Genomic DNA, 12,876 nt, shown 5'->3' on the forward strand with positions numbered 1-12,876 from the left:
GGGGCCTAAAGAGTGTTTATATTTATATTCTAGTCCAACAATGCTTCAATCCAAAACGCAATACAATTATTATTATTGTTTTATTTTATTTTTTCACTTCTAATAAAACACCTGCTGAAAAAATGTAAGACCCATCCATCCATTTTCTACTGCTTGTCCCTCTCGGGGTCGCGGGGGTGGCTAGAGCCTATACCAGCTGCATTCGCGGTCAACACAACTAACCTTTCAACTAAACAATCATATCACCGAAGGCAGTGTTTTTCAACCTTTTTTGAGCCAAGCCACATTTTTTGCGTTGAAAAAGTAAAAAGTCGTCGTCGCAATTGTTGGATATGACTTTAAAGCATAACCAAGCATGCATCACTATAGCTCTTGTCTCAAAGTAGGTGTACTGTCACCACCTGTCACATCACACCCTGACTTATTTGGACTTTTTTTTTGCTGTTTTCCTGTGTGTAGTGTTTTACTTCTTGTCTTGCGCTCCTATTTTGATGGCTTTTTCTTTTTTTTTGGTATTTTCCTGTAGCAGTTTCATGTCTTCCTTTAGGCGATATTTCCCGCATCTACTTTGTTTTAGCAGTCAAGAATATTTCAGTTGTTTTTATCCTTCTTAGTGGAGACATTGTTGATTGTCATGTCATGTTCGGATGTACATTGTGGACGCCGTCTTTGCTCCACAGTAAGTCTTTGCTGTCGTCCAGCATTCTGTTTTTGTTTACTTTGTAGCCAGTTCAGTTTTAGTCTCGTTCTGCATAGCCTTCCCTAAGCTTCAATGCCTTTTCTTAGGGGCACTCACCTTTTGTTTATTTTTGATTAAAGCATTAGATACCTTTTCACCTGCACACTGCCTCCCGCTGTTTCCCACATCTACAAAGCAATTAGCTACCTGCTGCCACCTACTGATATGGAAGAGTATTACACGCGCTCCTATTTTGGTGGCTTTTTCTCTTTTTTTGGTATTTTCCTGTAGCAGTTTCATGTCTTCCTTTGATTTAGCAATCAAGAATATTTCAGTTGTTTTTATTAGAGATGTCCGATAATGGCTTTTTTGCCGATATCTGATATTCCGATATTGTCCAACTCTTAATTACCGATTCCGACATCAACCGATACCATTATATACAGTGGTGGAATTAACACATTATTATGCCTAATTTTGTTGTGATGCCCTGCTGGATGCATTAAACAATGTAACAAGGTTTTCCAAAATAAATCAACTCAAGTTATGGAAAAAAATGCCATATTTATTATTGAAGTCACAAAGTGCATTATTTTTTTTTAACATGCCTCAAAACAGCAGCTTGGAATTTGGGACATGCTCTCCCTGAGAGAGCATGAGGAGGTTGAGGTGGGCGGGGTTGGGCGGGGGGTGTATATTGTAGCGTCCCGGAAGAGTTAGTGCTGCAAGGGGTTCTGGGTATTTGTTCTGTTGTGTTTATGTTGTGGTACGGTGCAGATGTTCTCCCGAAATGTGTTTGTCATTCTTGTTTGGTGTGGGTTCACAGTGTGGCGCATATTTGTAACAGTGTTAAAGTTGTTTATACGGCCACCCTCAGTGTGACCTGTATGCCTTGCATTCACTTGTGTGTGTGAAAAGCCGTAGATATTATGTGACTGAGCCGGCACGCAAAGGCAGTGCCTTTTAAGGTTTATTGGCGCTCTGTACTTCTCCCTACGTCCGTTTTAAAAAGTCATACATTTTACTTTTTGAAACCGATACCGATAATTTCCGATCATCATCAGCCGTTGTCAGTCCACTGCTGGACGAAAGCCTCAGCATGTTTCTGCCATAGTGAACGATCTCTAGCTGCTCCCTGCCACTGCACTGTTCCCTCTGGAACTGCTGGGGACTGGGGGCCGTCTTCTTGGCGTACTTTTCATGCTGGTTATTAGCCTACACCTTCCACGCTGGCTTGGAAGGGGTATTTTATATCAGAGATCCTTCTCCTAGACTAATTGCCTTACTGGACTGTTGAACTTAGTCTGTCCTGTTGGTTGTCCGCGCCCCAATTACCCAGGGACCCGCTCAGCTTTATGGCGCTGACCGCCCGCCAGTCACAAGAGAAGGTGCAAACGCTTCTTTGTGTGCATTTTATAGACGTTAGTTGGGACCAGAGGTGGGTAGAGTAGCCAGAAATTGTACTCAAGTAAGAGTACTGTTACTTTAGAGATTTATTACTCAAGTAAAAGTAAGGAGTAGTCACCCAAATATTTACTTGAGTAAAAGTAAAAAGTATGTTGTGAAAAAACTACTCAAGTACTGAGTAACTGATGAGTAACATACACACTCATATCATATATATATATATATATATATATATATATATATATATATATATATATATACACACACACATATATATATACAGTATATAATTTATATTTATTTATTTTGCCGTTTTTGTTTACATGTTAAAGGTGTTTTAATGAATATACATGCATGTTTAACACATATAGATTCCTTTCTTTCATGAAGACAAGAATATAAGTTGGTGTATTACCTGATTCTGATGACTTGCATTGATTGGAATCAGACCGTAGTGATGATAGCGTCCACGTTTTCAAATGGAGGAGAAAAAAAGTTCCTCCTTTCTGTCTAATACCACATGAAAGTGGTTGGTTTTTGGCATTTTATTTGTCCAGCTTCCATATTCGTTTTTATACACTTTACAAGAAATACATTGGCGGCAAACTCCGTAGCTTGCTAGCTTGTTTGCGCTGGCTTTCGGAGACTCTTATTTTGAAAGCGCAGTCGCGATGGAGCGGCACTTTTATTGTGAAGACAGGAACTGTGCAGTCAGTCTTTAGGCTTTTGACGGGATGTACGGTTGAAATAAAATGGTCTTTTTTTCCTTCACACTTTTGATTGATTGATTGAAACTTTTATTAGTAGATTGCACAGTACAGTACACATTCCGTACAATTGACCACTAAATGGTAACACCCCAATAAGTTTTTCAACTTGTTTAAGTCAGGTCATGTGACCGCCTGGCTCTGTTTGATTGGTCCAACGTCACCAGTGACTGCATCTGATTGGTGGAACGGAGTGAATGTCACCAGTGACTGTATTTGTTGAAACGCAGGCACTATGACAGACCAAAACAAACAAAGCGTGCATTAACAGATCGATAAAAATTAGTAGCGAGTAGCGAGCTGAATGTAGATAAAAGTAGCGGAGTAAAAGTAGCGTTTCTTCTCTATAAATATACTCAAGTAAAAGTAAAAGTATGTTGCATTAAAACTACTCTTAGAAGTACAATTTATCCCAAAAGTTACTCAAGTAGATGTAACGGAGTAAATGTAGCGCGTTACTACCCACCTCTGGTTGGGACTCACTAACCCCACACACAACCTCCCATCTCATGCCTGGATGTAGTTTAACGTCACACCCAGGACCACCGGATAATTTCCGATATTACATTTTAAAGCATTTATCGGACATCTCCAGTTTTTATCCTTCTTTGTGGGGACATTGTTGATTGTCATGTCATGTTCGGATGTGCATTGTGGACGCCGTCTTTGCTCCACAGTAAGTCTTTGCTGTCCTCCAGCATTCTGTTTTTGTTTACTTTGTAGCCAGTTCAGTTTTAGTCTCGTTCTGCATAGCCTTCCCTAAGCTTCAATGCCTTTTCTTAGGGGCACTCACCTTTTGTTTATTTTTGGTTTAAGCATTAGACACCTTTTTACCTGCACCCTGCCTCCCGCTGTTTCCCACATCTACAAAGCAATTAGCTACCGGCTGCCACCTACTGATATGGAAGACTATTACACGGTTACTCTGCCGAGCTCTAGACAGCAACAACACATCATTTGCAGATTATAATTACTGCTTTGCAACAAAATATTTTTAACACAAATACCGTATTTTCCGCACCATAAGCCGCCCTGGGTTATAAGCCGCGCCTTCAATGAACGACATATTTCAAAACTTTGTCCACCTATAAGCCGCCCCGTGTTGTAAGCCGCATCTAACTGCGCTAAAGGAATGTCAAAAAAACAGTCAGATAGGTCAGTCAAACTTTAATAATATATTAAAAACCAGCGTGATGTGGGCGCGCATGGAGTCGTATATCAACATGGACGGAGCTGCGTGAAAAAAGCCACCCGGCCTCTTCGCGTAAACTTACCTTAACCACTCGCTCATCTTTTCTTCATCCATCCATCCCTTCGAGTTAGCTTTTATGATGACGCCGGCTGGAAAGGTCTCTTTTGGCAAGGTCTTCCTTTTGAATATCACCATGGGTGGAAGTTTCTGGCCATTAGCATGGCAAGCTAGAACCACAGTGAAGGATGACTTCTCATTCCCTGTGGTGCGAATATTCACCGTACGTGCTCCCGTTGTATCCACAGTGCGGTTCACAGGAATATCAAAAGTCAGTGGAACCTCGTCCATGTTGATAATGTTCTCTGGCCGGATCTTTTTTTCAGCTATCTTGTTTTTACAATATGCACGGAAAGTAGCCAGCTTTTCTTGAAAGTCTTTAGGCAGTTGCTGTGAAATAGTAGTCCGTGTGCGGATGGAGAGATTGCGTCTTTTCATGAACCGGAAACCTGTCGCTTAGTAGGAGCCATTTTGTGGTCTTTACAGATGTAAACACACAAAGGAAATGAAACGTAATATCCGCGCGCTTCTTCTTCTACGCGGGCGGGTGGTTGCTTACAGTAGAAGAAGAAGCGCTTCCTCTTCTATGGGGGCGGGTGCTTACCTTGGCGGTTGCTTGCGTAGAAGAAGAAGCACTTCCTCTTCTACGGGGAAAAAAGATGGCGGCTGTTTACCGTAGTTGCGAGACCGAAACTTTATGAAAATGAATCTTAATATTAATCCATATATAAAGCGCACCGGGTTATAAGCCGCACTGTCAGCTTTTGAGTAAATTTGTGGTTTTTAGGTGCGGCTAATAGTGCGGAAAATACGGTAGGTGAAATTAGATCATCTAACACTGACCTAAGGAACATATGTAATGCCAGTTTAGAGCCCGAGGTTTCCTCAAGGGTTAACGACTACTTGAACTGCGGAGCTTACGAAGCATGATATTGTGGGTAAGGCAAGGACAAACGTTTAAGGAAACAAATCCTTGTAAAAATATGAACATTAGGACGGCAAAGAAGAAATATGCTCAAACTGTTTTTGTTTTAGCTCAAAGAGCTTGCATTGTAACTGAACCTTTTAAACTTATCCTACTCTGAAGGACCTGAGGTACTGTCACTGTTACCGTATTTTCCGCACTATTAGCCGCACCTAAAAACCACAAATTTACTCAAAAGCTGACAGTGCGGCTTATAACCCGGTGCGCTTTATATATGGATTAATATTAAGATTCATTTTCATAAAGTTTCGGTCTCGCAACTACGGTAAACAGCCGCCATCTTTTTTCCCCGTAGAAGAGGAAGTGCTTCTTCTTCTACGCAAGCAACCGCCAAGGTAAGCACCCGCCCCCATAGAACAGGAAGCGCTTCTTCTTCTACTGTAAGCAACCACCCGCCCGCGTAGAAGAAGAAGAAGCGCGCGGATATTACGTTTCATTACCTTTGTGTGTTTACATCTGTAAAGACCACAAAATGGCTCCTACTAAGCGACAGGTTTCCGGTTCATGAAAAGACGCAATCTCTCCATCCGCACACGGACTACTATTTCACAGCAACTGCCTAAAGACTTTCAAGAAAAGCTGGCTACTTTCCGTGCATATTGTAAAAACAAGATAGCTGAAAAAAAGATCCGGCCAGAGAACATTATCAACATGGACGAGGTTCCACTGACTTTTGATATTCCTGTGAACCGCACTGTGGATACAACGGGAGCACGCACGGTGAATATTCGCACCACAGGGAATGAGAAGTCATCCTTCACTGTGGTTCTAGCTTGCCATGCTAATGGCCAGAAACTTCCACCCATGGTGATATTCAAAAGGAAGACCTTGCCAAAAGAGACCTTTCCAGCCGGCGTCATCATAAAAGCTAACTCGAAGGGATGGATGGATGAAGAAAAGATGAGCGAGTGGTTAAGGGAAGTTTACGCGAAGAGGCCGGGTGGCTTTTTTCACGCAGCTCCGTCCATGTTGATATACGACTCCATGCGCGCCCACATCACGCTGGTTTTTAATATATTATTAAAGTTTGACTGACCTATCTGACTGTTTTTTTGACATTCCTTTAGCGCAGTTAGATGCGGCTTATAACACGGGGCGGCTTATAGGTGGACAAAGTTTTGAAATATGCCGTTCATTGAAGGCGCGGCTTATGGTGCGGAAAATACGGTATATGTAGATACCACACATTTAACCAGTTCAAAGGTTTGGAATGTGTTTCGGCACATCCAGATGACACAATTCTCTCCGTGATCGTAATGAATACGTCTTCTGGCACAACAGCAGACTCTCCACCCGTCATCGCTGCTCCCTCCATGTGGACGCGCCCGCAGATCAAAGACTTCAAAGAGAAGATCCGCCAGGACGCCGACAGCGTGATCACGGTGGGGCGCGGCGAGGTGGTGACGGTGCGCGTCCCCACGCACGAGGAAGGCTCCTACCTGTTCTGGGAGTTCGCCACAGACTATTACGACATCGGCTTCGGGGTCTTCTTCGAGTGGACGGATGCGGCGTCGGCCTCGGTCAGCGTGCACGTGTCGGAGTCCACCGATGAGGACGAGGAGGAGGAAGGTGAGGCACTTTTCAACAGTCCTGTGTAGTCCAAATAATAACAATGATCAGATTTATACTCGATACTCAAAGCGCTTTACAGTGAGAACTGTCATTTAGTCCACATTCACACTTGACCACCACCAAACATTCCACATATAGTTTGCACCCGCAAATGTGGTATAGTGTGCATATGCACGTTTCCATTAGGGATGTTCAGAATCAGAGTTGTATGCTGCAGATTCAAACACGATCATCCGGCCAATACAATACCAATACCGTGTATCCACTACATTTTATACTAATTGCTATTGACAGTTCAGTTAACAATATTACAATATTTAAACCAGTTGCTTATATTCTTTTATTACATACAATACGAAGGTCCTGAGTAGAGATGTCCGATAATATCGGACTGCCGGTATTATCGGCCGATAAATGCTTTAATATGTAATATCGGGAATTATCGGTATCGTTTTCAAAAAGTAAAATGTCCTTAGGTCAGTGTTAGATTATCTAATTTCACCTATTTGGGTTAAAAATATTTCTTGCAAACCAGTAATTATAGTCTGCAAATGATGTGTTGTTGTTGAGTGTCTGTACTGAGTAACCGTGTAATACTCTTCCATATCAGTAGGTGGCAGCCGCTAGCTAATTGCTTTGTAAATGTGGGAAACAGCGGGAGGCAGGGTGCAGGTAAAAAGGTGTCTAATGCTTAAACCAAAAATAAACAAAAGGTGAGTGCCCCTAAGAAAAGGCATTGAAGCTTAGGGAAGGCTATGCAGAACGAAACTAAAACTGAACTGGCTACAAAGTAAACAAAAACAGAATGCTGGAGGACAGCAAAGACTTACTGTGGAGCAAAGACGGCGTCCACAATGGACATCCGAACATGACATGACAATCAACAATGTCCCGACAAAGAAGGATAAAAACTAGAGATGTCCGATAATATCGGACTGCCGACATTATCGGCCGATAAATGCTTTAAAATGTAATATCGGAAATTATCGGTTTCAAAATTATCGGTATCGGTTTCAAAAAGTAAAATGTATGACTTTTTAGATCGCTGCTGTGTACACGGACGTAGGGAGAAGTACAGAGCGCCAATAAACCTTAAAGGCACTGCCTTTGCGTGCCGGCCCAGTCACATAATATCTACGGCTTTTCACACACACAAGTGAATGCAATCCATACTTGGTCAACAGCCATACAGGTCACACTGAGGGTGGCCGTATAAACAACTTTAACACTGTTACAAATATGCGCCACACTGTGAACCCACACCAAACAAGAATGACAAACACATTTCGGGAGAACATCCGCACCGTAACACAACATAAACACAACAGAACAAATACCCAGAACCCCTTGCAGCAATAACTCTTCCGGGATGCTACAATATACACCGCCCCCCAACCCCGCCCACCTCAACCTCCTCTCAGGGAGAGCATGTCCCAAATTCCAAGCTGCTGTTTTGAGGCATGTTAAAAAAAAAAAAGCACTTTGTGACTTCAATAATAAATATGGCAGTGCCATGTTGGCATTTTTTTCCAAAACTTGAGTTGATTTATTTTGGAAAACCTTGTTACATTGTTGAATGCATCCAGCGGGGCATCACAACAAAATTAGGCATAATAATGTGTTCATTCCACCACTGTACCGTATTTTACGGACTATAAGTCGCACCTACCGAAAATGCATAATAAAAAAAGAAAAAAAACAAATATAAGTCGCACTGGAGCCCGGCCAAACTATGAAAAAAACTGGGACTTATAGTCCGAAAAACATGGTATATATCGGTATCGGTTGATAATCGGAATCAGTAATTAAGAGTTGGACAATATCGGATATCGGCAAAAAAGCCATTATCGGACATCTCTATTAAGTACTCGGCCTATAAAGGGGTATGAACACAGTGGTGAGGTTTACAATGCAGTACGACAGTGCTAGAATGTGTCGTGTCACACTTTATGCACAGCTGATCACTCTGCAATATAAACACAAGCCAGATCAGTTCACTTTCATACAATAAGTCAGGGGTCCCCAACCTTTTTTTGCACCAGGGACCGGTTTAATGTCGGCATTATTTCCACCGACCGGCCTTCCACGTGTGGCAGGATGATATCGCAAATAAGTGCATGAAAAGTGAATACATGAAAAAAGTCCCCATAACATTTAACTAGTGGGAGCCACCTGAACTTTTCCCTTTGCATAAAAGCTCTCCATAGACTTTAGTTTTTTGCTCATTTTTGGTAGTAGTAGGCTTTGTTTTGGCTTTAGTGTCTGATGGGTTATAGGTGATGCATCACATTCAAGAGCATGAATATATAAGAAAGCTAGAAATACTTGGCATTAGTTCTAATAAATTTCTGTGGGTTACTGTTTCCATTCTAAAAGTTATGTATTCATATTTTGTGCAATATTTCATACGTAAATTCACTATAATAGCTTTTTTGATCCAATTTTCCATGCGTAAATACATCCGTTATTGCTAACTACTTATGTAATAGGACAATGTACAATAATAGCAGCACTAGGCCAAAGGAGATGTGTAGTTTTTTTCCTTCAGCACAATTATTATATGCAACAAATGTAGTACTTCTCCATCTGCCTTTTGCACTTTAACTACTATAGTCCCTTGGTTCCTGATCTGCCCTGATCTTAGGTCATCAACCTAGCTGGACGGAACCTCGCTTTTGCCTACAATTAGGCACCGTTACATTTTATATGTTAATTAATGTGCATTGTCCCATATGACAAAGATGTAACAAATATAACAAATTGCGACTTCCTATCAGGAGTTTTATAATACATCTATGAACAAGCTTATTGCTGTGTCTGGCCAAAGTTAAGTAGGAGAAAATGCGGTCGGTTATAAATGATTTAATGCAGTGTTTTTCAACCACTGTGCCATGAGATACAGTCTGGTGTGCCGTGGGAGATTATCTAATTTCACCTATTTGGGTTAAAAATATTTTTTGCAAAGCAGTAATTATAGTCTGCAAATGATGTGTTGTTGTTGAGTGTCGGTGTTGTCTAGAGCTCGGCAGAGTAACCGTGTAATACTCTTCCATATCAGTAGGTGGCAGCAGGTAGATAATAGCTTTGTAGATGTGGGAAACAGCGGGAGGCAGTGTGAAGTTAAAAAGGTGTCTAATGCTTTAATCAAAAATAAACAAAAGGTGAGTGCCCCTAAGAAAAGGCATTGAAGCTTAGGAAAGGCTATGCAGAACGAAACTAAAACTGAACTGGCTACAAAGTAAACAAAAACAGAATGCTGGAGGACAGCAAAGACTTACTGTGGAGCAAAGACGGCGTCCTCAATGTGCATCCGAACATGACATGACATTCAACAATGTCCCCACAAAGAAGGATAAAAACAACTGAAATATTCTTGATTGCTAAAACAAAGTAGATGCGGGAAATATCGCTCAAAGGAAGACATGAAACTGCTACAGGAAAATACCAAAAAAAAGAGAAAAAGCCACCAAAATAGGAGCGCAAGACAAGAAGTAAAACACTACACACAGGAAAACAGCAAAAAAGTCCAAATAAGTCAGGGTGTGATGTGACAGGTGGTGACAGTACACCTACTTTGAGACAAGAGCTATAGTGATGCATGCTTGGTTATGTTTTAAAGTCATATCCAACAATTGCGACTTTTTACTGTCAACTGAGTTTCGCTTTTTAATGATTTCTGCTGGTGGTGTGCCTCCGCATTTTTTCAACGCACAAAAATGTGCCTTGGTTCAAAAAAGGTTGAAAAACACTGGTCTAGAGCCCGGCAGAGTAACCGTGTAATACTCTTCCATATCAGTAGGTGGCAGCAGGTAGCTAATTGCTTTGTAGATGTGGGAAACAGCGGGAGGCAGTGTGCAGGTAAAAAGGTGTCTAATGCTTTAATCAAAAATAAACCAAAGGTGAGTGCCCCTAAGAAAAGGCATTGAAGCTTAGGGAAGGCTATGCAGAACGAAACTAAAACTGAACTGGCTACAAAGTAAACAAAAACAGAATGCTGGACGACAGCAAAGACTTACTGTGGAGCAAAGACAATGTGCTTCCGAACATGACATGACAATCAACAATGTCCCCACTAAGAAGGATAAAAACAACTGAAATATTCTTGATTGCTAAAACAAAGTAGATGCGGGAAATATCGCTCAAAGGAAGACATGACAGGAAAATACCGGGAAAAACTGTTTTGGGCCAAGGGAAGACATAAAAAATGAGCAGTAGGTGGCAGTGTTGCACAGCCCATGAGAGAAACTGCTCCAAGTGTCCTCCACCTCTACCATTTTATAACGCCTCCACTTGCCCGTGTGACTTCAGGGGAGCCCCCGAGTGAAGAGGAGAAGGCCAAGAAGGGGGCGGGGAAGCCTCAGGTGGACGAGATTGTGCCGGTGTACCGGCGGGACTGTCACGAGGAGGTGTACGCCGGCAGCCACCAGTACCCCGGCCGCGGCGTCTACCTGCTCAAGTTCGACAACTCCTACTCGCTGTGGCGCGCCAAGAGTGTTTATTACAGAGTCTACTACACCAGATAAGCCTGAACCGAGGAGTGTCTATGTCCATATATATATATATATATATACATATATATATATATATATATATATACGTCTGTGTGTGTTTGTATGAAGGCAGCAGGTGCCTGGGTTTATGTCAGGAGCAATTCTGAAAGCCACCACCAGAGGGAGACAAATAGACACACCTGGAGCCCTGTTTTTTTTTCCTTTTTTAGGTGAAGGGACCAATGTTATGGATTTATTTGTGTCCCAAGCTGATTCCATGGAAGAGGAGTGTCTATCTACTCCCTACCTGTCCTTGTCACACATGTTTTATTCGGCCTCTTTTCAGCCTGGGATCTTGCACTCTTCAGCCAGTGTTTCTTCTTTGCTCTTTCTCCAGGGAGATCAAATACGCTAAAAGGCGCAGCGTAAAGAGTAACAGCCATCACTTTCTTTGTGAACGTCGTCAAGACGTGCGCTTTTGGCACAATTAATGAAGGAAGTCCATGTCTTTGTTGGTCCACAAAAGTCCCCGTGCAAATAGACAAATGCATGATTGAAGTCCAACGACAAATATCCCGTTCAAACATTTTACCACCTTTTGTTCATTTCATCATTTTCGTCCATCTCCAATGTTCCTGTACCATGTGTGTGGTTTCTCTCTTGTTGTTTCTCACTAAATGGAGTTTTTTTTTTGTATGTAAATAATGATATAAATAACTTTAAGTATGGGGCGGGTGTGTTTTAGACTTGGGCAAAAAGGTCGACGCACTGTTAAAAGTGTAGGAGGAATGAAATAAGACTTTATACATTTTACCCCACAAATAGGAGAAAAAAAAAAGGAGGTTTAAAAAAATCTGTCGGGAGACACTTTTTGTATTGTTTTGACTTGTTTGGGTCTCATGAGTTCTCCAAGATATATTTGGTCATATATTTAATCATGATTAAAATTATGTTATGGTCATCTCTTGGACTGGACTAGTTTGCCTATTATTAGGGACCGAGGACCCTATTGTATTTCTAGCGTTTTATTACTCTTTGAGCTGTAATTTGACCCCCTTAACATGCTTCGAAACTCACCAAATTGGACACACACATCAGGACTGGCGAAAACTGCGATCTAATCGAAAAACCAAACCACAAAACTAGGAAGAAAACAGACAAAACTGCCTGTAACTCCCAGTAGGAATGTCGTAGAGACATGAAACAAAAACCTCTATGTAGATCTCACTTAGACCTATATTTCATACACTGACAACCCCCAGCAAAAATCAACAGGAAGTTTGCAATTCCCCCTTCAAAACAAAAGTTGGGTAAAAATAGTCCCCTTTTTTCAAATATTATCTCCTCTGAGCGCGTTTGTCGTGTCGGCTTCAAATTAGCACAGGAGAGAGATTGAACCCTTCTGATTAAAAGTTGATGGAGTTTTAATTACTGCTCCGGTTTGGATTTTATGAGCCCTCAAAGTCGGTCCCGTCCATTGCTGCTTGCAGCTTTAATTATTATTAGGGACCGTAATGTCCCTTTGGGACAGAGGACCCTATTGTATTTTGTGCGTTTTATTATTATTATTATTATTATTCCGCCGCCTCTTTGAGCTCTAATTTGACCCCCTTAACATGCTTTAAAACTCACCATATTTGACACACATCAGGACTGGCAAAAATTTCCATCTAATAAAAACCACACCCCAAAACTCGAAATTGCGCTCTAGCGCCCCCTAGGAAAAA

At 41.6% G+C, this 12,876-nt stretch overlaps 1 protein-coding gene across 2 annotated transcripts in view; it reads left to right on the forward strand.

Annotated features, from left to right (window-relative positions):
• The window catches only part of LOC133623670 (Golgi resident protein GCP60), a 38,262-nt gene extending 26,148 nt beyond the window's left edge, over positions 1–12,114 (forward strand). Inside the window, exons 7-8 of one of the 2 annotated variants that reach the window (XM_061986942.1) lie at positions 6,369–6,656; positions 10,968–12,114. In XM_061986942.1, coding sequence (XP_061842926.1) covers positions 6,369–6,656; positions 10,968–11,182 — 503 coding nt within the window. In that variant the 3' untranslated portion in view covers positions 11,183–12,114. The remainder of the gene's footprint in view (positions 1–6,368; positions 6,657–10,967) is intronic. The other variant, XM_061986943.1, reaches the window with a different exon arrangement.
• Positions 12,115–12,876: the final 762 nt, after the last annotated feature.

Source organism: Nerophis lumbriciformis, linkage group LG26, assembly GCF_033978685.3.
Source record: "Nerophis lumbriciformis linkage group LG26, RoL_Nlum_v2.1, whole genome shotgun sequence".
In the NCBI taxonomy this organism is placed as follows: domain Eukaryota; kingdom Metazoa; phylum Chordata; class Actinopteri; order Syngnathiformes; family Syngnathidae; genus Nerophis; species Nerophis lumbriciformis.